Source organism: Mustela lutreola, chromosome 5, assembly GCF_030435805.1.
Source record: "Mustela lutreola isolate mMusLut2 chromosome 5, mMusLut2.pri, whole genome shotgun sequence".
In the NCBI taxonomy this organism is placed as follows: domain Eukaryota; kingdom Metazoa; phylum Chordata; class Mammalia; order Carnivora; family Mustelidae; genus Mustela; species Mustela lutreola.
The window spans coordinates 4,957,446-4,982,524 of NC_081294.1; the positions used below are offsets into that span (position 1 = coordinate 4,957,446).

General features: G+C 51.5%; 1 protein-coding gene across 2 annotated transcripts in view; it reads left to right on the forward strand.

Annotated features, from left to right (window-relative positions):
- The window catches only part of TENT4A (terminal nucleotidyltransferase 4A), a 46,357-nt gene that overhangs the window by 11,226 nt on the left and 10,052 nt on the right, over positions 1 to 25,079 (forward strand). For both annotated transcript variants that reach the window (XM_059173604.1, XM_059173603.1), the window contains exons 2-7: positions 16,195 to 16,318; positions 17,270 to 17,316; positions 18,244 to 18,364; positions 20,490 to 20,597; positions 21,686 to 21,814; positions 24,144 to 24,357. In XM_059173604.1, the coding sequence (XP_059029587.1) occupies positions 16,195 to 16,318; positions 17,270 to 17,316; positions 18,244 to 18,364; positions 20,490 to 20,597; positions 21,686 to 21,814; positions 24,144 to 24,357 (743 nt within the window). The remainder of the gene's footprint in view (positions 1 to 16,194; positions 16,319 to 17,269; positions 17,317 to 18,243; positions 18,365 to 20,489; positions 20,598 to 21,685; positions 21,815 to 24,143; positions 24,358 to 25,079) is intronic.

Genomic DNA, 25,079 nt, shown 5'->3' on the forward strand with positions numbered 1-25,079 from the left:
CATTGGGGCCCCGTTGAGCCCACAGGCCTTCATGCCGCGCCCCCCGCCGCCCTCCCGGGTGCGGAGCAGGGGCGCAGCTCAGAGCACAGGGGTTGGCTAGCTCGCACGGCAGGTCAGTGAAGCACTGGCTTTGGATCCCAGGCAGTCTGAGGCCACAGCATTTCTTCTTAACCACTAGACGTGCAGAGCAGAGAGGGGGTTGTTCAGAGAGGTCTGGTACTAGCAAGAAGAGAAAGACACGAACCCCAGTCTCTGGGTAGAGACAGGACCTCTCAGGTTGCAGAGACCATCTTTAGGTCTGCCCAGGCTCTGAATGTGCATCCCAGTCTCCCCAGGAGGAGTTGGAAGTATTTTCTCGCAAACCGGGCCTGCGGTCTGGTGCTGTCCCCTACCTTGCAAGAGTGACTCCTTTAAGTGGTCAGTGACACACACTGCCACCGTGCGTGATGCTGATCCTCTTAACAGTTCTGTTTGCTGATTGCTTTAGTGAGAGGTAATGTCTAAGAGTGTTTTCTGCTGACTTTTAAATGATTATTTTTATTAAGTGGATTTGTGTGTGTGTGTTTAAAAAAAGAAGCTTAAAAATCATGGGGTCCATCCCCCGGCAATACCAAAATACAATTAGGTGACTGCCACTGTAGACCTCTCCTTTTAAGCCCATGGTGGACGGACACATGAATTGATCAATGGAAATACTTCCATTGCGAGTCATGTTCTTTTTAAACACGGTTTACTGAATTTTTGATTTTGGTGGAAAGTGAAAATAATGTGGAACCTCTCAGATGGAAATACTAGTTTCTAGGAGGTATTGCCGAGACCAAGAGCATAAATGATGAGGGGTGCCTGGGTGGCTTAGTTGGTTAAGTGACCAACTCTTGGTTTCAGCTCAGGTCATGATCTCAAGGTCACGGGATTGAGCCCCATGTCCTGCTCTCCTCTGGGTGTGGAGTCTGCTTGAGATTCTCTCTCTCCCTCTGCCCTCCCCCCCTCCTTAAAAATGATGAAAAGCTTAAGTGACTGAGTGCAAAAAAATCAAAGGAAAAGTTTTGATGACATCATATCCGTTTGCTTACTGCTGTGTAGTGTACAGCTGTTGTTAGTTCTTGCTGCAGACTGAGTTGCGTCCCCTAAAATCCGTATGTTGAAGCCCCGACCCCAGTGTGACGATGCTTGGGGAAGGGGCCCTTGGAAGTGATTAGGGTTAGATGAGGTCACAGAGGCAGGGTCTCATCCTGGGATTAGTGTCTTTCTAAGAAGGGGCCAGATTGCTTGCTGGCTGTCAGCCCTGTTACAGACCGAGTGAAAAGGCAGCTGTCTGCAAGCCAGGAAGAGGGCTCTCACCGGAGCCTGACTGCGCCGGTCCCCTGATCTTAGACCTGTAGCCTCCAGAACTGTGGGAAATAAATGCCTGTTGTTGGACTTGCCTAGTCTGTGGTGTCCTGTTCCAGCGGCCTGAGCGAACTAAAATAAAATAGCTCTTTCATGTATCTTCACTTCCTGATTTGCACTGAATTATTTTGTCAGCAGCAGTTAGGCGTTTATATTTTGTTCTGTAATTATAATCACTGCCATCTATTGAGCCTTGACTAAGTGCCGAGTCCTGTTCTGAGTACTTTGTCTGGAGTCATGAAATCTTCATGACAGCACCGTGTGGAGGCACTGGCCGCATCCCGCAAGGTCTGGTCGCTGGAAAGCAGCAGGGCCTCTGACCCCAGGCAGTCAGGGTTCCTAGTGACACTGCAGTCCTGCCCGGATGTGGGAGACCACAGTTTGCGGTGGGTGAGTCTCGGTTTTGTATTTACAGAGACGTCCTGCTCCCCACCAGCACTCGTCCCTGGACTCCTTCAGATTTCGGAGTTCTTTGCGTGGTCGGCATGTCTGGGGGGCTCCATGGAGGCTGTGTCCTTGCGGGCAGAGCTTGCAGGAGCGAGGCCGTCTTCCTGGCCTGCGTGTGCTGGAATGAGCTTCACAGCAGCAGACCGTGCTCCTCCGGCTGTGACCCTGGCCTTGCTCCCTGTGGTCCTGGCCCTGAGCTCGGCTGAGCGCCTGGGGCCCCGGCTCCCGCCCTGTGCTCATTCACCAGCTCTGCACGGGGAAGCCTGCGTCAGGATCTTTTTGTTGTGTGTGTTCAGTCAGGTCTTTAAAGAGAGCTAATTGGTGCCGCGTTCCCTGAGGCCTGCTGTGTGTCTCAATACCCATCTCTCGGCCTCAGAATTGCTCCAGAATTGCTCCATGTCTCTGGCTGTGAGTGTCGTCAGAAATCGGAGGCAAGACTCACTCCCCTCTTGGTGAAGGTGGTCCATGTTGGTTAATTTGTTAGTTGCCTTTTGGAAGCCGCCTTCTAGTCCACACATGGCCCTTGGTGCTGCGTCTGGCTCAGTGCGGGCCCCCAGCATCTGTTCTGCCTGGAGCACAGCTTCCCTTCCCCCCCACAGAGCGGGCTGTGCCTTTGCTTCAGGTACACCGGCTCTTCCACGCGACTCTGCGGGGCCTTCTGGGCTCCTCTTCTGCTGGCTGGCAGCGCCTCTGTCCCTCAGGAGACCTTTTCCCCTTGGATGACTTGAATCATTTCTTTTTTCTCTGTTCATCTTGTTGAACTAGGTTCTTGTTGCTCTGGCTCGCGGTGTGTGTCCTTAGCACGGTAGCTCCCCTGTGCCCTCATTCTGCTGACTGTCACCAGGTTTCTGACCCAGGTTGCTTTTCTATAGAACAAGGTCCTGGAGCAGGTTTTTCCTGAACTTGGCTTGTGTGTCTTCTTCGGTGCTGGGTGTTGGGTGCTGGTGTTGTTTCTGTCGTGTACTGGGTTCCTCTCCTGTTTGTTTTTGTTTGCTGTGGCCTGTTCATGGGGTTGCTGCCAGGGCAGACCTCATAGTCTGTCTTTCTGCTGAGGTGATGTGCGTGTGTTCCTGCTGTGCACCTTCCGCCTCACTGAGAAATTTCAGCTCAGGCTACAGGCTTGAGAGGCTGGCCATGTCCTGGGCTAGCTTTTCTGGGACTTGGCAGCCCCGTGGGGAGAGGGGACAGGCTTGGGGCAGTCGGCAGGCACCTTTGTCAGGGCCCAAGTCTTCCAGAAGGGCTCCGGCTTTCTCAGGCCTCTTTGGTCCCCTTCTTCCTGGCCACTGGGTATCTTCCGAAGCCTGGCACTCTCGTTTGCCCCACAGTTGGCCCAGGGTTGCTGCATTCCAGACTGACGGTGCCTCTGTTCCCAAGGCCACACGGGCTTCTCCTGGTTCCCGAAGCCTCCCAACCTCATCCTGGCTGCTGGGGCCTCGGCCTGCTCTTCCTTTTCCCCGGATGCTGCCCTGACCTGTGTGTGTCCGGCCGCCACTTGCTCTTCTGTCCGGGTTCCAGTACCGGCCCCTCAGCACCTAACCCGGGAGCCATGGGCATGGCCATGGGCCACCAGTTGGCAGAGTGCACTCTGTGCCCTCTGGTTTATTTTGGGGATCATTTCCCCTCTCCATGCTGCCCTGGCTCCGCTCCCAGCTCAGAGCAAGGGCCTCAGTGGGTCGCGCTCACTGCTCTGTAGCCAGTGTCAGAATAGTCGGGCTGCGGGAAATCACCGGACAGAGGCGTCTGCTTTCCACGCTTCCGTGTTGACTTCGACCTTTGGCTCCGCTAAGTCCTTTCCTGTCCTTTCCGTTTGGCAGTGTTCCAGCACTCTTGTGTTTTTTTCTTAAAAATTGTTTCTGGTCATCTTGGTGGGGCCTTGGGAGGTCGGTGAGTGTGATGTCTAGTTTGGACCCAGGAGAACTGGTGCACATGACTCGTTTCCTCCTTCCAACTAGTTGGCATCAAACCTGGCTGACTGACTGACAAGTCAGTGCTCTGTGTCAGCTTTGCCTCTCTGGACTTAACTGCGTACACGTATCGGATACAGTGAAGTGCAGCAGCTTCCTTCCTGTAGACCTCCCAGGTGCACCGACGCGCTCGCATGGGGGCCAGACCCGGCTCTCGGTGGCGCTGGCGTCCGGCAGGTGATGAGTGTCCGCTGTGCGCGTGTCTGCGGGCCACGCGGAACTGGACACGGGCTCCCTGGGTGCTTCACCGGTCTTGGTGATCATCACATCCCCTGTGGGGCACTGAGACGATGTGTCCCGTTAGAACAGCAGCACCGGAAGTGAGACTCCTCCTATCTGGCCTCTGATACCTGCTGAGGGGTCAAGGTGAGGCAGGCAGCCGGTCGGAACAGGGCAGTGCGGGGAGGGGGCCGAGTGGGCGGGTTCGCGCTCTGCAGGAAGCCGACAGGGCTGGGTGGCTGGGGGCCGGGAGGCTCCAGGGAGCGCCTGGAGCCGTGGGAGCAGCGGGAGCCATGGGAGCCTTGCTGCCCTGCCTGAGCTCTTCAAGCAAGACGCGCGCCGCTGGCAGGTGCTTTACGGGCCGAGCCGTCCGGAGAAGGGGAGGTGATGGTGCTTACGGGGATCGTGCTCAGTGACGTGTCGCACGGAGCCCTCACGGAGCCGGCAGGTGGCAGATGTCAGCTAATAATATGGATATGATGCACTCACCAACGAGTGGTGGGCTTTTTCCCGGCGAGCCTAAATGTAGCCTCCGAATCTTCTCTCAGCTGTGTGACCGCAGTGCCTGTGTGGAGAGCGGCCCGCGGAGAAGGCCCGTTCGCCGTTCGCTGCGCTTGTGGTGGTGTGGCCAGAGCGCTGCGCTGCTTCAGACCAACCCTCTTCCTCAGACACATCTCCTCCGGGCCGGTTCTCCCGCATCTGCAGAGGATTTTCTGGGATCGTAGGGGCGGTGTTTCTAGGAGCCCTGTCTGGTGGGGGGAGGCTGTGCCGCAGTCGGGAGTCCCTTCCAGAACCAGTGGCTCGGGTGGCTCTAGAGCCAGAACTTGAGGGCTGAAGGGACCTGTAGCCTGCTGGACTTGACGCTGAGCCGTCCGTGGGGTCCCCTGGGCCTCCGCGGTGCCGCGCCTGGCTCACTCGGGGCCTGGGACGGAGCCAGAAGGAGATGCCCCTACGGCGGCCCCTAGAGGAGAGGCAGGAGACCAGAGAATGAACACAAGCACACAGAGTTCTGCCCTGTGACCTTTGGGGGTGAAGTTGGTGTCAATTAACCAAGCCAGACAGAGTAATGCTTTTTTTGGGAGGGGGTTATGATTATAAAAACAGTAATGTACTTATTGAAGAAGTTTGGAAGATACAGAAGAGAAATTACCCTTAATTTTCCTGCTGACATTTGAGCATATTTCCATGGTTTTTAATGCTACTCTAAATACAGTGCACAGATGGCCTCTTGTATTTGTTTAAATCGGATTCAAGATAAGTGGTTCCTCTGGTCATTGAAAAGCTCTTTTAAACAATTTAAAAATATTACATGGATGTACATGATTCTCTAAATAAAGTTCTGTTTACAACTTTCTACTCTTTATAAAGGGACCCACAGTGAGTTTCTGCCCGTGTTTCTGTATGTTGGGTCACCCGAGTGTGGCTTGAGCTTTCACAGCTCTGGGTCTGAGTTTTGGCGGCATGATACTGGCTGGTGACCATCGGCCTAATGAATACTTAAGTTTTCTCATCTGTGATACAGAGACAGGAGTATTTGCTTTGAAGACTGTTTGGGAGGCTCTGATGAAAATGCCACAAACGTGGACAGTCCTGGCTGGTGTTCCCCAGAACGCTAACGTTTTCAGACTCTCACTAATCTTCCTCACAGGATCTTCCCAGCTCACTTTCCCAGTGAAAAGGGCTCTCTGGAAAGACGACAGAACATACAGCTATTTTCATTTCAAAAATGATGCAGCTAGTTCAGCTGGCGAGCAAGGCTGGGGACCCTGGCTTTTTGACATAGCCACGTGGTTCCCTCTGAGTCCCCTCTAGGTGGCTGCAGTAGTTGCTGATTATGTTGTGGCTGCCTTGCGTGCCTTGGGGCCGGTGGCCTGTGCCGGGGCAGGAGAAAGCAGCACAGTGTAGTGCCGTTTTGGCCCCTCCCTGCCCCCCAAGCAGCTCTCCTGGCTGTGAGCTCCTCCAGAGGCTTGAAGGCCCTGGATTGCATTGTGGGCTCTCTAGGACACCAGAGTCAGGAGACTGAGTCCTTTGGCCATTTTTGCCCCATGCTGGGTTATGGACGTGCTAAGCAAGTGGTTTTTCTCCAGCTGGTCTTTGGAGCATGGGGTGGTTTGGAGGTTTATAATGCAAAATGGTTCAGAGTAGTACTGACCCTCCGCAGGACTGTTGACTGAGGTTGTGAAGTGCTGGGTTACCTTCAGTCCGGTCTGTAGGTGCTCCCAGGTGCTTTACTAGAGTTTCTCTAGAAGCCAGTTTCTCTACCAGCGACAGGTAGATTGAGAAGAAATGGTTAAATTAAGAATGTTTGTCATAGCTTAAGTATAAGCTTGTGGTATCTGAGTTCTTGCTCTCTGTTCTGAGGGGAGGAGAAGACGGCTGTGGTTCTCTGGCTCCCGGGTGGCCCCAGGGCCTTTTCTTGCACTTGCAGTGTGCTTGGGTTTCCTTGGCTAAGGCAGAAGAGTGTCATTTCCTTTGTTGGCCTTCAGTTGAGGTTCTGAAACCCTGTCAGACATGTACCTGAACCAGGGTTCAAAGTGACCGATCCCCCGAGGGGTCTTGGTGGGAAGGGGACAGAGAGCTCACTTTTCTTGGGAGCCGATGGGCAGGGACCAGAGTTAGAGTAGCAGTGATGATTCCAAACTGTAGAGCCTTCTGACCTGGCAGTTTTGTGAATGCTTGGATGGCTTTAGCCTCTTCAACCCAGCTTGGCCTTGACCTGCCCCATGGCAACACTGTGCCCTCCCAGCCCACCCTGCCTACTCCCCCCTCCCCTAAGAGGTACCTCCTTTCCCTGTCTGTTGCTCTCAGCCTCCTCCTCTGGTAGCAGCTTCTCCCAAGGGCGTCACTCTTCCATTAACATATTAAAAGCATTGTAAGAGTAGCTTTGTTCAAAGCTTTTTGGGGAGAGATGGGTACACAGGTGGTCTCTGGAGTGGAGAGATGCTCATGGGGAGGCCCTTAAAGCAGGCTGATGGGAGCCTGGCGGGACAGCTACCCCATTAACAACATAAGTAAGGGAACATTCTGGAAACACACTGGGTTCTAATTTGCAGTTTCAGTTGTCTTTCTTCCATTTTTGAGCTTTTATTAAAACAAAACAAAACACGAAAAACCCAAAAAAACCTTTGAAGGTCTGCCTCAAGGTTTTCTAAGTAATTGGTGCAGGCATTAATTTCCTTGTAATGTAATTAAAAATAAATAAAAAAGGATTTGTGTCATTAGCTGTATCCACACATGGGTAATTTAAAGAGGATCATTCACGCCTGAAAATGGAGATATTCAGCCATTCCCGTGTGGATGTCTGCACTTGCCGTGGGCTCAGCAGCTCATTTCTTTTTTTTTTTTTTTTTAAGATTTTATTTATTTATTTGACAGAGATCACAAGTAGGCAGAGAGGCAGGCAGAGAGAGAGGGGGAGGCAGACTCCCCGCTGAGCAGAGAGTCCGATGCAGGACTCCATCCCAGGACCCTGAGATCATGACCTGAGCTGAAGGTAGAGGCTTTAACCCACCTGAGCCACCCAGGTATCCCTCAGCAGCTCATTCTTTCTAGTTAGGGTCTGTACCTGCGCTTGCCTCTTGCCAGTCTGTGCCTGTGCCCGAGGGGTGCGGCCCGAGTCCCTCGTCCCACTGCAAGTCCATCAGCGCTTTAACGTCCGTACCACTCCAGCAGTTAACTCCAAAATGGTTTCACTAAGACATGATTTGGGCAAAAATTTAGACCGTGAACATTGTGGAGCCAAGGGGAAGGAGCTCCAATTTCTGAGAAACCGCTGGCTTTTTAAGGCTTTTGAAAGGTTTTAAGAAGAGTTGGGCAGGGTAGGGCAGGGGAGATGGAATAAATTAACAGTGGAAGATGATTTCTAGTATTTTCTGTTGCATTTTCCATTGTAATGGAAAGCTTGGTTTTCCCCCAGCATTTGGAATTGACCAAGTTCACGGGGGATGTTCCGGGTAAACTGGGACCTGTGGCTAACAGTATGGACAGGGACCATGGGGACGGGCCCTGGGAACCAGTGTTTTGGGTTTAAGATCTCAGGGAGCTGGACAAGTCCAACATTGTGACCCTTTAGAGCGTGTTTGGAGGTTCAGATGCTGAAAGCTAGAGGCCATGTTGGAGGTCGCGCACGTGTTTATCTGCCTTCCCTGTTCCCCTAAGAAAGTGATGCATAAAATCTGCCCTGACCATTGCTTTCTTTAGAAGAAACAATGGGATTTAAAATCCCTGGGAGCAGACAAAGCCCCCTGTGCTTCTCCCCTCACAGGCCGGCATCATTCACCGTCAGGGGTGGTTCCTTTGCCCCCATTCTTCCCATGCTGTTTTATTTAAAATACATTTCATTGTCTTCACTTTGGGCCCCGTGTTTGTGTGCTTTACATGCTGCAGCACATCTGCCCGTCCTCCCTGGGGAATACACAGAAGTCTCCTTTGGGCCACTTGCAGTTTGTGCTGGGCTGGGAGAGGGATTGGGGCCTGGCTCTGCCTGGGGCCTGTTTGCCCAAGTCCCCCGAGTGAGGGAGGCACTTGCCTGAGGCACCTGCAGAACCAGTGCCCCATGGCCCTGACCCAGGCTCTGAGAACCATGGAACCCCACCAGCTCAGCTTCGAAAATCAGAAATCACCCTTCTGCAGTGGGTTGTCTGTGTTCATCAATAGCTCTATTTGCTGTGAATCAGATAGTTTGACTTGGTAACTGAATAATACATCTTTCACCTTTTAAAATAACCCATGGAATTGTGTTTCACAAATATTTACAGCAACCATACACCAGTTGCTCATAAGATAGACACTAAAATGTTGCTGACCTTCATTATTTGGTACTAAAAGCAGAAATTAATTTGGGAAATGTACTAAAAATTGAGCAGTCATTACCCTTTGAACGGTTGGACTCATGTAAGAGAGCAGTTGTAGATGAGAAACGCCTTTCTCATTCATCACAGAGCTTTATTTTCTAGTATTCTAGGATTTAGTTTAAAAGTACACCGGAGAATAATGCTTCGGAGGTCCAGTGCTTTTGTGATTAAAACTGAAAGTTACTGCAAGCCAGCCTCACCATGTCCATCTTAAAATACCCAGAAAAGGAATCATTCGGGGCTCGCTCCACTGTGATGTGCCAGTGTGAGAATCTCCCGGATCGAATCTCAGAGTTGCACCTGGTCTGTACCAGCCGTTGCCTTGGCCGGAGTGTCCGCTGCGTTCTGCTTCCAGAGACGGGCCGTCCGGGGTGTGCCATGCATTCCCGTGATCCTGCTCTTGTGCACAGGGCAGCAGCCCTCCTTCCCCACTGCCCATGCCCAAGCCGGTGACCTCCTGCAGGGTGAGGCGAGCATCTGTGTGCTCTCTCCGCGGCACCGGGTGCGCTTGGCTTCTTGGCTCCGTGCAGAGGTTCCTGACTCGATTCATGGCTCTGTGGCTGGACAGTGGCTGAGTGGGCCTCGCCTTCGTGTGGGTCCTGGCTACATACTCTTGTTGCTCCCCAAGCCTGTCATATGGTCAGCTTCTAATCCCGTATCCTGCTGGGTTCGAGGTGTCATTGCATGTAAAAAGTCGAACCATTTGAAGCTGCCGTTTTTGTGGGTCGGAAATACAAACTTTGTGTATAGGCACCTTCCTGTAGGGATCAGCTGACCTAAAAAGATGCACCGTTGTGCAGTGTACCATGAAGGAAGAAAAACGCTTACTTTTGAACTGATCTGGTGCCCAGCCACGCATGGAAACTTGCCTCCCCATTTCAGACCCGTGAGTGCTTCTTAGTGAAGATGGAACAATTGTCTGCCCGGCTCCGTAATCAGATCAGTTTCTTCGGAAATGCCCTAATCAGCACCGCTGTTACTGACCTCTTCTTGGGCCGTCAAAGCCTAGCTTCATTGTAGCGCGGAACACGTGTTGAAATGACATCAAGAGCTGTAACACCTAGCTTTGGCAGACATGGTTTGTGTCCACATTTAGCCCCAAGGATTTAAAACGTTTGTTTTAGAGGAAGTTTAGAAAAGAGAGTCCGGAGACCTACTAGGAAGTGTTTTGTTTGTTCTTAATGGAAGTGCAGTTGTCACACCGCGTCACATTGCCTCCGGCGCCCGGCACTGATGCAGCAGTTGCGTCTGTCTGTCACCTGGCGTTCCCTCCAGATGCGTGTGGCCACCACCTTTCTCCAGACGTGGCCTGCATTCCAGTCCCCGCTGCGACTCCGCGACTTATTTTCTAACCGGAAGTTTGTATCTTTTCATCCCTTTGCTTATTTGCTGCGTCGCCCACCCCCGCCCCTCTGGCAACCATGTTTCTTCCCTGACTTTATGAGTTCATTTCTGGGCTTTTTTTGTGGTTTGCATATTCTTTGGATTCTACATGTAAGTGAAATCGTCTGCTCTTTGTCTTTATCTGACTTATTTCACTTTGCATAATATCCTTGAGGTCCATCCATGTAGTTACAAATGGCAAAATGTCCTTCTTTTCCGCGGCCGAGGACGGCTGCAGTGTACCCGGGTGCCGCATCTTTGTCCGCTCACCTGCCGCGGGCCGCTGGCTTCTCCCGCACGTCGTTTGTGCAGATGCCTGACATCACGCATCGTCAGGGAGATGCAGGTCAGAGCCCCGAGGGGGTAGAGCCTCACACCTGTCAGAATGGCTGGTGTCAGAAGGACAAGAGTAACAGGTGCTGGCGGGGGTGTGCAGAAAAACCTTTGTGCGCTTTTGGTAGGAACGTGAATGGGTGCGGCCACTGGAAACCAGTGTGGAGTTTCCTAAGAAAATTAAATACGAAACTACCATATCATCCGGTGATTTTACTGGGTATTTGCCCAAAGCAAATGAAAACAGTACGTTGAAAAGGGAGGTGCACCCCTGTGTTCACTGCAGCGTTGTTTGCAGTAGTGTGTTGTTACTCCACGTGGCCTCCGTTGGGAGGGGGTGTTTGTGCAGGTGGCGGAGCCCCCAAAGTGAGCCTTACCTGCGGCGGACCACTTCTGTTTCTGTGGGCTGCCAGGCGTGCGAGGGTGGGAAGACGGACGACCTGGGGGAGTAACCAAGCCCATGCGTCCTGTTCTGGAGAAGCTTGAGAAGTGTGCTCTCATGGGGCTCCCCCTGCCTGCTCCCTCTTAGGTTTGGCCTGTCTGGGAAGAAGCAGCCAGAGAGCCTGTCTGAGATGTCACAGGTGGCTGTCCAGAGTTAAATGAAGTCAGGTGACAGCTGCAGTAGCCAGGGCAGGTGCTCAGTAGCCCCTCGCACAGAACCTGTCCGCGCCCGCCAAGTTGTGTTGGCTGCACCTTGCTGGAGAGCAGGCGGCTGCCTCCCCTCCCCTTCTCCCTCCCCTCCCCTCCTTTCCCTCTCCTCTTTTCCCTCCCCTCTCCTCCCCTCCCCTTCCCGCCCTGGGCTTGCTACCTGTGCACCCCTCAGCTGTCTGTGCTCAGCGCCTGCTCTGTGAACCCGGACCCGCACAAGCCAGCCTTGCTCTGGGAACTCATGGTCTTGGGTTAGGTGGACGGGAAGAGGCTTCCGGAGTTTGGAAGCTTAATTTGATCTTCTTCTTCTTCTCCCCCCCCCCTTTTTTTTTTTTTTTAATAAATCTGTATTCGTCATTAAAATTAGAGAATGCACGCCAGTAAAAAACAATATAAAAATCACAGTCTTGTCATCTAAAATGCAGTTGACTTTTTCCTGTGTATTTTTTAAATTTATATAATGAGCACGTTCTTGTAAAACACAAAAAGGCCTAAGTAGTAAAAAAGTATCTGGAGTAGAAAGCGGAGTGTTCGCACAGCAGCCCCCCTGCCCTTCTGGGTGGGAGACAGTGTGGGCTGGGCGTTGGCATGTGGCCTACTGGACCTTCTCACGTATGTGGTGCGTATGTGGGGCAGACATTCGTGTGGAGGTGGGGCTGTGTCTTTACCTGCACCAGCCGTCTGTCATGGGGGTCTTTCCTTTCTGGTGCACACATATCTTCCTCGTTCCTTTTCTTTCTTTCTTCCTTCCTTTCTTTCTTTTTTAAGAGTTTATTTATTTATTTGACAAGTAGGCAGAGAGGCAGGCAGAGGGAGAAGCAGGCTCTCTGCTACCCAGGGAGCCTGATGCTGGGCTCGATCCCAGGACCCTGGGATCATGACCTTAGCTGAAGGCAGCTGCTTAACCCACTGAGCCACCCAGGCAACCCCATCTTCCTTGTTCTTAATGAGAGGACAGTGACTCACATGGGACCATGACCTACGGCCAGAGGTCCCGCTTCATCAGAAGCGGTGAGTTGTCCGCTTACCCCAGGGTAGGCCATGGCCTGGTCTAGTGCAGACTCAGATTTGTCATGTTTCTGCCCTGTACAGTTGTCATTTGGCTTTTAGTTTGTTTATACTCAGCATGGTTTTGGATAAAATTCTTCAGTCTTGGTGTTGTGATTGCCGTTTTATATTGGAGTCTGGAAAAGCCTCCTCCAAGTCCAAATAGGGGGTGGTTCCTGTGGGTTTTTTCTTCTCTTGGCTTTTTTTTCACCTGGAAATTTCAACTCTGCATCTGTATCCCATTCTCAAGTGTAGAACAAGGGAGGAGTCTCACACCGTTCTCTTTAGCTTCCTGCATCAGGATTTGGTTTGGCTACAGAGGACAGAATTCATGGAGCCCTGGTTGTCCAATCCAGATCACGGGCTTATCCCTCTGTGTTGCCTGCCTGCCTTGCTCCACACTAGGGGCCTTTCTCAGGGTTGTGTGGGCCTCTCTGCCCTGAAGAAACCGTCTGAGGAAGTGTGTTGCCAGCCTCCGCTGGGGAGCATGTGCTCCTTGTGCTTCACAGGGGCCAGGCGATGGCTCGCTGGCCACCTGAGGCTATGGGAGGGGCCCCTTAGCATCCTGGTGGACAGCCAGCTTCTGCCACAGGAGGCCGTGTCCCAGGGCCTCCCATTAAATAATCATAGTTTCCTGCTGGTTTTGAGATGCCACCTCTGTGATCTTTCATAGAGGAGTTTCTTCTGTGATGGTCACAGCATAGAAATTGTCATGGGAGATTTGGAGACCGGCCGCTGGTGGGCTGACGCTGTGCCCTACGAGGCAGCAGCTAATTGTGGAGAAGGAGACTTCGGTGTGGTTTTCTGTCGATCTCTTGTCAGCTGTGAAATGCCTTTGAGGTTTGATACTGAGAGCTTCCTCGTGTTTGTTTCTGGGCAGTAACGATCGTATGGATGTAAATGATGATGTACGTTCATGAGGAGCTGCTTTGGAGAGTTGAACATGTGGGTCATAGGCCCATAAAATGGCCAGGGTTGTGCTGACGCCTGCAGTGGTGCGCGGCTGACGGCGCGTGCTGGTGAAAGTGTGTTGTCAGACACATGCAGCTTCTTAAAGTGAGAGTAAGTACGGGTAACGTTAGCACGAAGTAGAATATTGCGGGCTCTTTGGCACTGTTTGGGATGTGAAGGTGGGATATATTTTAAGGGAAACGTGATCTTAAATGACAGGCGCATAAGTGAAATATTTATTTAACTAAATGGTGCTTTGATTCATCCGTTCCCGTGGGTCAGATGCTGTCCACGAGCAAGTGGTGTTCTGGTGCCGGGATTAGGCCGTGAGCCGTGAGCCCTGCACCGGGCTCCGGAAGGGCCCAGGGAAGAGGGAGGGAGGGGCGTGGGGGCAGGGGTGCTGCCTGCCCCGTCTGGCGTGGGTTCTGTTCAACGGCTCTGATTCCACCGTTCCTCCCGGAGTGGTCAGCTGTCCCCTCCCTGCTCGAGTCCCCTGCCCCTCACCTGGTCCTTGGTCTTTGGTGCTTCCTCACTTGGAGGGCAGGCAGCTGAGGGGGTCTTGGAGTTCGCCTGGATGTCACGATGGTTAGACCTTCCTGTGTCTCTCTGGGCCGCTGGTGTCCTCACAGCCCAGAGCGCCGTGGTCTTGAGGCAGCTCAGGGGCCACCAGTGCCTCGCCGAACCTTGTTTGCCTTGAGGAAGGGCCAGCGGGGGCTTCTCACACCCCTGGTCGGCCGGAGTGCTCCTTCTGGTTCCGGAAGGCAAAGCAGAAATACTCTTCCTGGCTAACACTGGTTACCGCGGGTCACTTTTAGGCCCCATTCCATGCTCATTTCAGATGTGTGTGTTCTTAGTGCATCCTCTTGGCAGACGGGACACTTGAAACCAGCAGACCTGTGTGTTCCTCTTGGCGCCGCTTCCTGCTCTGGGAACGTGGGCATGCCTCGACCTCATTGTTCATCTGTCCTGAAATACGGGCAGGAGAGAAGTGCTCGGCAGCCCCTTCTTCTGTCCAAGCAGACATCAGATAGAACTGACACTGTCCCACCAATGGGATCGTGTCCGCGCGGACCGGCGCAGGCCTTCCCTTTGTGCCCCTTCGTGTCCCGGTGTGTGGAGGGTGACTGAGCACGGGAGTCCTGGAAGCCGGCAGGCGGGGCGCAGTTTTATGTTGTTATTTCAGATGTGCCGAGCCTAAGAGAAAGTTGGTGGCACAGTGCGCACGTTGCTATGCCCTGTTTACGAGGTGTTTTAGCTACTAAATTTCTGGGGTGTGGGTAGAACTTTAGCGTGCTAGCTTGGATATGCTTCTTTGACTTTGGGCTGATTGTTTAATTAGGTCTCTCCTTGTTATTTTGTCTCTAAATTTTACACTGTTAGCAGTACTAGGAGTTGTAGGAGAGCACATGCTCTTGTGCTTTCCAGGGACCAGGTGATGGCCAGCAGAGCGCCTTCTAGCAGTTCTCCGCCTCGACAGTGACTGACGCAGGAGACCCCACAGGATGTCCTTGCTGACAGCCAGGGTCACCTTTGGCTCTTCCTGGTGTGGCCACTAACCCACTAACCTGACGTACCGGGTCCTTTTAACCATGTGGCCAGTTGATGGCAAGTTCTAGATGACGTCTCAGACTCACACCGGCCATCTGAGCTACTCAGCCATAGGGCTGTGGTTTGATGCTTTACGGTGTTGTTGGTGCTTAGTGACTGTTGTTGAAGTGACAGAAGCTTTACTCCCCAAACCTGGGAGTTTGATAGGTATTTTGGGAAAATTCAATTTTGTATGACTTATAGCCTTCTTGGATATGTTAAACACTGTCCTCATGGCTGGCCGAACCACTGTCGTAGACGCGATAGACCTTAAGTTCCAGCGATAGCGTAATTGGTATTGTAGGTGTACCGAGAACAAGGGGCTTGAGGACTGGTTTCCTCCTAGGGTCCCGTGAATGCTTGCAGGGGCCTCCAGGCCCCCTCAGACCTGCTGCTGAGTGTTAGGAATGGTGGCTCTGTGTGGATTTTCGGGGTGTGGGCAGCACTTCAGGTGAGACAGAAGGGCCAGTAGAGTATGTGAGGGGATAGGAGGCCCCTTGCCTTTGTCACTGGACATTAATTGTCCTGTTGAGAAGTATTCCCTTCTGGTGTGCGAACTATTTTGCTAGCTGTTGAGCTAACATTGTATTATTATTGAGCAAATTTTATTTTGTCTTCTCTTTTATTAATCAAACTTAGAGTGAAACAGGTGAATTCGATTTGTCTTAATTTCCAGGATTTGGTTACTTGGCCCTTAGAATTTATCTTTCAGACTGACTGGGGATGAGGGTCTTTGCTTCTCCCAGGAGGAGTCTTCACTGTAGATCCTTGGCCCTGAAAGTGAACTCCACAAGCCCGGCCTGCCCCAGGACGGCCTTTTTCGCTTGGGGCGGGTGGAGGGCGCGAGAGGTGGCTCCTGGGGTTAGGGGAGGCTGAGTGCCAGCAAGGCGGCTCTCATCTCCCTCTTGTGGGAATGCTACTGTTGGAGCTCTGTTCCGAAGAAGGCCCTATCCACCTTGGCTTGGAGACTCCTTGGGTGGCTGGCGCCTTCAGGAGAAGCCAGCTGAGTGGTAGCCCTGGGGGGCTTGGTGGCCTGCAGGGTCCCGCTCTGGCCTCCAGGAATGGGATGTCCTTGGCTTCCCAAGGCCGGCCCCTCCGTGGCCATCGTGGATGCAGCTTTCAGCGCCCAGAGCAGTGTCCGTCCTGGCGCTGGCAGGGTTGGCCTGTGGGTCTGCACCGCCGCAGTGAGCCGGCTGTGGGGGAGTCTGTCGGGGGCACTCTGGGGGGTCTGCTGGGGGTTTCTTTGGGGGGGGTCCGCCTTGGGGCTCCTGTCTAGCCTGGGGCTCATGGTGGGAAGAAGAGCCGTTGTTTCTTGCGCAGCACGTGCTCAGCTATAACAGTAACTCGAGTGTGTTTTCTCTTTTGTCCTCCAGACTTCATGAGGAAATCATTGACTTTTATAACTTCATGTCCCCTTGTCCTGAAGAAGCAGCCATGAGACGGGAGGTGGTGAAGCGGATCGAAACCGTGGTTAAAGACCTCTGGCCAGCGGCTGACGTGGGTCACTCTTTACTGCACTTGGGTCACCCCAGGGATGGCGAGGGCCCGGGCTCCTAGGGTGTCCCTGGCCCTGAGTCCCTGGTTTGGCCCTCGAGGGCCCGGGGTGGGTGGCTGGGTGGCACCCGCGGGTTCCCAGGCCCTGCCTCGCACTTTCCCAAGAGGCTGCCGGGGGGCGGGGGCACAACCCGTGCTTCACACGCGCTCTGGGTGAGTGTGGGGACCGTGGGCTGAGGGAAATTTGTGTCTGGAGTAGTGTGATTGCCGTTCTTTTCAGCTCCCCTTGAGGTTAGAAATTCTACCCCTTGTCCTCATTATGCAACGTAGCATACGTTCCTTTTTGTAGAACTGGGAAGAATTCCCTCACCTCGCACTTCTACTGTGCATGAACGTGTGTGCCTTGAGATGGGGGTCGTGGGCACATGGGGTGCTTGGCATAGGCAGTGACCTGTGTCCTGTGACCAAGCTGACGACGGTCCAGGGCTCCCTGAACAGTCAGCCTGCCCTGCTGGTGGTGACATAACTGGAGACCACCCAGTGAGGGACGGTGAGCTGGGCTGGGAGGGTTTGCGTGCCCCCAGGGGGCAGGGGCAGCCCCTTCACTCCCTTCCTCTCCTGTGATTTCACTCCGCATCTTTGTCTGTGATCTTGGGTGCCCTGGGGCAGAGCCCAACTTCTACACTGTAGCTACAGGTTTGAAAATTGTCGCCAATAATTGTTTCATCTCTTAACCCGAGTTTGTAAACATTCCTTCTTGGGGTAGGTCTTTAGCTGGCGGGCAAAGAGGATTTTGCTTGGTGGGGCTTTGCTGCACCCTGCCCCGCCCCCCCCTCCGGCCCCTGCCTGCAGGGCAGGTGTGTCTGGCCCCAGAGTGAGCTTGTGGCCTGCCAGGGCACAGCAGGGGCTCAACAGTGGCAGCCGGTAGAGTGACGCGCCGCGCTTCCCTTCCAGGTCCAGATATTCGGCAGCTTCAGCACAGGCCTCTACCTCCCGACCAGGTGGGTTCCCGGCCGAGCCGCTCTGCTCGTGCTGCCGCGCGCTTGGGGTGGGCCCATCTGCGTGTGTGTGTCAGGGCTACAAGTAGGTTTCTCAGGCTAGAAATGGGAGCTAAAGGAAAAGACTGGAGTACAGAGGAAGAATTGCAAGTGAAACTGAATGTAGTGTTAGGATAATTGAATGTAGTTTTCTCTTGCACTCAGTACTGAAGTACCGTGCAAAAGTGCAGGCCCCTGAAATGTGAAGACCCGCGGGAGCGTCACCAGAAGAAAATGCAGTGGAAGACGCTCTGCTGGTTTTGGATAGGTTTTTGAAAATTGATCTTCCGTTTTAATGAAGATTCAAGCAAAATTCTATTTAAGTAGTATTTTGTCTTTTTTAATTGAAAAACATCCAACAAGATCGCGTCTTAAAGTTGTTCTGCAGTGTCTTCGTGTCAGGAGCTGTCTCGGTACCCAGATCCATTTTATGTGCATTGTTTTGTTAAGAGCTTGTGGTCTCCTCGCCCACTCTTAACAATTTGGACTGCAGAGGCTGTCCTTGGGGTCGGCATTAGCAGGGCCTGTAGGGAATTGACCAGATTCCAGGTGCCCAGGAAGCCCAGGTCAGCAGGCATGATGCCGTGTAGACGGCACAGGAGGAGGAAAGAGCCAGGGAGCCTCAGAGGGGCAGCGGTTTTCATTCCGGACCTCCTCGATTCCCTGGGGATGCAGGGGAACTCAGCCTTTTGGCTCTCCATCTCTGTTTCCAGTAGTTCAGGAAGTGCGCCTTCCCTCCCTCAGAGGGGCGTGCTTCACAGGGGTGTGTGTGTGGCCCTGGAAAGAGCTGGGTGTGTGCACGCCGTGGCACGGTCCGCCCCAGATGTGTGTGTTCCTGGGGAGTGATGTGAGCTGAGCCGAGCCTTCACACTCACTTGTTCTTCCGTCCAGTGACATCGACTTAGTGGTCTTTGGAAAGTGGGAGCGCCCTCCTCTGCAGCTGTTGGAGCAAGCTCTGCGGAAGCACAACGTGGCCGAGCCGTGCTCCATCAAAGTCCTTGACAAAGCTACAGTAAGTGTGGGTCCTCGGCCCGCAGCCCCGCGTGGGCGCTCACACACCTGCCGGCAGTGTGGTTCGCCTGCGGCTTTAGCTTAGGCTGTGGACAGGAGACCTCTCTCCTGCTGATATAAATGTACTTGCATTTGTTTAGAATGTTGGGATCACTAGCCGAGAACGTATTTCATGACGCCCCAAGTGACTGCAGGCTTGAGAGCATCACACTGCCCTTGGTGCTAAAATACGATTGTTTGACTTTCATTAGGACTGTGAGAAAAAGACGCGTTCAGGGCTGCCATTTCAGGCACACATAGTTGAATGGTGAAAGCATGCCATCTGCCCAGAAAGTGGTTACCACTGCCAAGTTATATTTAAGAAACAAAATTTGCCTATTCTTTCATTCAAAATTTTACCCGTATAAAAACCTTTGATCTTGGGGAGAAGTTGGAAGATGAGGGTCCTTTGACGTGTACTCGTCAAGGTTTCTCGGAGTCCAGGATTAGAGACGGCTCAGAAATGAAGTCACTTGCCCTCTCTGTGGTCACGATTAAATCCCGGAGCCCTGTCCTCTCGGGGCTCTGCCGTTTGTCCCGTGGTGTTGGCTTCTCGGAGAGAACAACGTGATGGCTGTCTCTGACCAGGTATCCTGCTTTAGATGGAGAGAGGTGAAGAGGCCAGGCCTGCTTGTCCTGGGCTCCAGAGCATTCTGGAGGACAGACCGCGTCCGGTAGGTGTTGCAGTGACACCACACCGTCTGCTCTGCTGCCAGGGGTGCAGCAGAGAGAGACATAAGGGCAACTGAGCCGCCCTGGTCTTCCGCTGCTCCTTTCTCTCCTTGCGAGCTCTTGCAGGGCAGCCTTCTGCGCCGGGCAGCCTCCACATCATCTGGCTCGGGGCCCCGGAGCCCAGTGTGATGGCTGTGTTTAAGAAGAAAGGTTGTGTATATTGAACACCCACTGAAAAAAAAAGTATTGTGGCACTGTTAGTAATCTCTAGGATCTGGGGTTCAGCCTGGGAGTATGTAGGAGAGTGTGCGGGGGCAGGTGATCACCAGGAGTGGTTTCGGGGAAGCACTCAGTGAGCGTGGAGAGGAAGGTCCCCAGTGGTGATGGGGACAGCAGTTCTTCACGAGGGAGGTAGTATGTTGTGGAGGCTTGGGCTTCTTCTGAAATAGTTCGTGGTAAGATGCTTGGGAAAGCGTCTTTTTTTCTGCCTTCCTAGACCACACTGGCTGGGGCTCACTGTGCCTGGCGGTCCTGGTGATCTCCAGGAGTCGCTGTCACCACCCGCTGCCCATCCCTGTCACAGTGTGTCCTTTGCAGTTTGCCACCCTGGATTCTGTGAGGTGTCCTAAGCCTCTAATTAGCCCTCGCTCGTTTTGGTCAGAGAACGTCCTTTTCCATTCCTTGGAGGCTGAGGGAGATAAAGTCCTGCCTTTTGTTCAGGGAAGGAGAGTTTTGTGTGGGGGTCGGGAGGAGTGTGGCCTCTGTGGCTCCTGGGGCCGCTTCGGTGAGGCTGGTTTTGAGCACCTTGTCTTTTGGATGAGAATATTTCCAAAATAGCTTCTTATTCTCCGGTTTTACAGGGAAGTGGTTTTTTGGTTTGGGTTTGTTTGTTTTTTTTAGTTAAATTGTCTTCGTGAAAACACTAATTCTCTTAGTGTAGAATTGTTTGAAGAAACATTAGCACAAAACCCAATTGAAAAACTGGCTTTTAACTTAATCTTAGTGTTTTCAGAACTTCTTGCAAATGTCATTTGGGGACCTGGCGCCCTGCTCCATCATCAGGCACCCCTAGGGGGTTGGAACTGGGGGGTCAGGGACTTCGCTTGTCCTCCTGGAGCCCCGGCCTTTCCGCAGATAGTGGCTGATTTTGAGTCTGTCCAGGAGGGCTGGGCAGAGGTAAACCCTAACTGTTTGGGCGTGGGGCAGGGGCCTGGGTGCCAGGACTAAGGTGGCCGACCCTGGCAAAAGTCCCTTTTCTTCTGATTTTTTAAAGTCTGGGGTTCATGATCTCTCAGCCCTTTCGTGAGTTAGGGAAAAAAACCTCTGTGTACAACATAGGAAACATTTTGATGCCAGACTGCAGTGAATGTTGGCCATTAAAGCTTAGTTTTTTTTTTTTAATTAACTCTTCACAGGTACCGATAATAAAACTCACAGACCAGGAGACTGAAGTTAAAGTGGACATCAGCTTTAACATGGAGACTGGGGTCCGGGCAGCAGAGCTCATCAAGAATTACATGAAGGTGCTGTTGCCGGCGAGTTAGCACTGTCAGAATGGGGACCTGTTAGGTTGGGCATCTTATGGGACTTTAAACTGAACAATAGTCTTTAATGATAAAGACTTACAGTTGAATTATTTATCTTGCAATATTATTTCTAGAGATACACCGAAGTTATGTAGCTGTTTTGTAGATTTACTTTCCTGGCTAACCACAAAGTTGAGTGTTATTTTAGAGAGTTTGTGAAAATGCTCTTCTCATGATTACAAAATGACCATCCCGAGAGCTCAGTGTGCCTGATCTGCGAGTTAAGTTTATTGGAAGTGGAATGCATCGTGATATAGTTGGCTTACTTTGGATCATCTCAGTGCCTAACGATGGGAGCTAGTGGACCAAGTGTGTGGTCCAGTTAAGTAGATGGTCTTTCGCTCCTGTTTTAGGGAAAGGGTTGAAATCCTTTACAGAGGCAACCTCAGCATCGTAATGTGGATAACTGCCTCTTCCCACAGGTTCAAGGACCTTGGTCCTTCAGTTTTTCCCTTAACTGTGCAGCAGCAGGCTTGTCCGCCTAAACTGCTTCCCTTAACTTCTGGGCCCAGCAGAACATGAAAACAGCAGATGCTTCCACTGGCCCCCAGCCCTCTTCGCCAGCCTCTCCATTTCCTTCTTACCTTCAGCTGCTGTCCATGTTCTTCTGCTCGTGGCTTCCTGCCTCATGGGCTGTACCATCCCCCCCCCCCCCTCGGTTCCAGGACCTTCCTGGCTCACAGCCTCATCCCCTCCCTCCTGCCCCCAGCCTGCACCCGTCACGGAGCAAGCTAGGCCTCGGGAACTAATCGGAAGGAAAACACTCCTTTCCTTCTCCCTGAGCTCTACTTTGGGGAGGAGCTCCTCCAGCCTCGACCTGGGATGTGGCTCCCGGGGGGCACTTAGCAAGTCTTCACACAGTTAATTCTCAGGCACCTAAAAATGGAGGATGATGGGCCTAGAGCCTTCTAGGTGGTAAGAGGATTGAGAAAGCTTTTTTTTCTACTATGTGAAGTTTGCTATGTGACACATCTTTAAAGGTATATTAACTGATCTTTTTTCTTTCTTTTTCTTTTAATTTACAGAAATATTCATTGCTGCCTTACTTGATTTTAGTATTGAAACAGTTCCTCCTGCAGAGGGACCTGAATGAAGTTTTTACAGGTGGAATTAGCTCATACAGCCTAATTTTAATGGCCATTAGTTTTCTACAGGTGAGTGTGCACGTGCTCCTTTGATGTTGTGAAGCCATTGCCTCGGGGGTTCCCACTGCCCTGGCTCTGCACGCTTCTGCTTTGTTTTAGAGAAACTGACTTCTGATTGTCACAATACAACTATTTTGATGGGTACTTCTTTCCTCCTCTCCTTTACAGCTCATTGTCATAGTTGATTGCACAGTTTGAGGGGGGCAGGCTCTCCTCGTCTGTCCATCAGGCTCATGCCGGTCTGAACTTGAGGACACTGTCCATGGAGAGACTTTCATGTCTTGATGGACATGAAAAACTGATTTTCTTGGTTACTGACTGTGATTTATGAAAAATTTGTTTCAGAAAAAAAATTAGGAAACACATATGGTAAAAAAAAAATTGCTGAGGAGAGAGCCTTTCTTCTCAGATTGACAAGACATAAATATTTTGTCTCAGATTTTATGTTGCCCTTATTTTATTGAGTACCGTGGGACAACCTGTCAATAGAAAACCTACCTAGACGTATTAAGTGCTGTGATGTTGGTACTTACTTGACATATAAGATAGTTTTATTTAATGTGTGTATACACTTACTTACATGTTAGTTACTTAACATATAAAATAGTTTCTGAGTTAATGGAAACCTTAACCCCATTTATATTTTCTTGAATGAAGGATATTCTGTTTTTCATGAAATCTTTCCTGTATCTTCTAGCTGTTTCTCCACGTTTGTCATTAATTTTGTATTTGTGATTGTGCTTAGGGTTTTATGTCCAAATTCAGCTCTTTTTCCCGTTAATACTGCTGATGGAGGTCGCGGTCACGCCGCCTCATTATTTTGACTTCCGTGGCGCATATTTGCCAGAAATACTGGAGGAATAGTGAAAACAGAATCCCCGCACCTGTTTTCTTACAATTTAATCACATTGCTTTGCCTTCCGTGTTTTCCTCCGTGATGCTACCCTTGGAGACATTCTTCCCTAATGTTTGGATATTTTCTTTTGAACTAAATATAACCTGTTGCTCTTGACTTAGTTCTTCATGTTTTTCCTGATTTGAATTATTTCAGTAGCCTTGTTATCATGCCTGCCCCTTGTTTCTATGGTGCTGGGCACTGGCCTCAGTGCCTCCTGTGTCCTTACCCCATGGGGTCCTGGCAGCAGCCCCATGACCCCACGGAAGCTCCCACGCAGAGTGGCTGGCTGGCTCGCCCCTCGGTGCCTTAGAGCTGTGCCTGTCGTGGCGTCTGAGTGCCTTTCTTGACTCACTGAGGTAAGAGGGCCCAGCCTTGCACCGGCCAGCTCTCGGGTGTTTAACTAGAAGGCAAAAGTGAGAATACTGTCCTGCCCGAGCAGATCCTCAGAAGCCACAGTGCTTGTGGACCCTAGAAATACTGGTGAGCGTCTGGAGGTGCCTCTCCTCAGGGAGTTGTGAGTTGTAAGTTCTCAGCCCTCCTGCTTCCGTCAGGAGCTGTGATTTCCCCTGGATGTGACCATCAGTATCCAGACCTGCGCCGTCCGTTAGACCTTCCCATGCCTCTGGCGTGTCCTGGGTCTGCACAGGCCATCAGGGACCCAAGCCACACGTGCCGACTAAGCGCTTGTCCTGTGGCCAGCCAACTAATTGTTTAATTAATTTGTTTTAATTAACTTAAGTAGAAATAGCCACCCATGGCTGTGGCTGTCCTCATGGGCTGCACAGGTCTGCACTGTGGGCCTCTTGGGTCAGGACGATGTCCGCAGACAGAGGCCGATGTTCAGAATAGGTCCATTACCTGCTTGAAGAAAATGTGGCACTGAACTGGGGCCGGCACTAATCAGTGTGACAAGCAGGGATGTAAATTTGGTGTAAATATTATGACACAATCCTAATCACCTGTACACAGTTAAAAATTAATCTCTCCTCTTCCGGACTGGCACACTGACACCGTTCAGTCTCATACTGCCCTCTGTGGGTTGTCTTGAATAATGGGATTAAGGTTAGAACCTATAGCATGATGTCTAGTTGACTCTAAATTGTGGAGAATACGGTCTGCTTAGTGATCCATTTTGGGTGACTTGTTAATCAGAGGTCTGTGTCAGTAGGAAGACCCTCAATGGATGATGAGTTTCAGAGAATTAAAATGTAATAAAAAATCCAGATTAGAGGTTTTCTTTCTTTCCAGCACTGTGTACTGACTAAGGCCTCCAGGCTGCGCGGGTGCCTCCGGGTGTCGCCCGGAGCGCCCGCAAGGACGCGGTGAGTGAGCAGGCGGCGCTGGGTTGTGTCCTTGCCGAGCCATGAGGTAGCGGACCTCGCTGCATGCAGTCTTCAGAAAGTGACTTGAGTCCAAATGTGGGGTCTGTTGCTTTTCCAGTTGCATCCGAGAATCGATGCCCGGAGAGCCGATGAAAACCTTGGAATGCTTCTTGTAGAGTTTTTTGAACTCTATGGAAGAAATTTTAATTACTTGAAAACTGGTATTAGAATAAAAGAAGGAGGTGCCTATATCGCCAAAGAAGAGATCATGAAAGCCATGACCAGTGGGTACAGACCGTCGATGCTGTGCATTGAGGACCCTCTGCTGCCTGGTAAGGGTGCCTTGCTCCTCACTGGCTGTGAGCCGGGGGCCTGGCTGGTGGCTGGTGCAAGGGAGGGGAAGCCGGTGTCTGCGGTCCCCAAGCCAAGGCTCCTCTGCCTCGATGCCGGTTCCCGCTGTCCTGACAGTTAATGGGGATACCTTCGGAAGTGTCTTAATGCCTTCTGGTTCACTTCTTATAAAGTTGGAATGTGTTTATGTTCTGTAATTTTACCAGAAAAATGTAGAAAATAAAAATTAAGGAATAAAAGTTTATTTTTTCTGATTAGGAAGGTATTTGTTACATTTCATCATAAACCACTCACTTCCAAAAAGTATATCACAGAAAAGCAAAGTAGACCACAGTCCCCTTCCATTCTGATGTGCATTTCTCCATTTTTTTCCTACATGGATATTAATATTTATTGCAGTCTTGTTAGTTAAATGGATCATGTAATACATATAGTTTTGCGACTTGTGTTTTTAATTCAGAACAGCTTCTAGATCCCCTCCGTGTGTGTGGATGGCATGTTCTATTGTGCGGATTGCTGCATTGGCCGTCCCGAGGTGGTGTCTGGTTTCCCTAGTTCTACTCCCAGGAGCATAAGGAAGGGCACGCCTTCCGCCTTCATTAGGGTTGGTCTTTATAATCCTCGCTGCTCCGATAGATCCATGCAACATACATGTGCCTTGAGTTTGCATTTCTTTTTTTTTTTAAGATTTTATTTATTTATT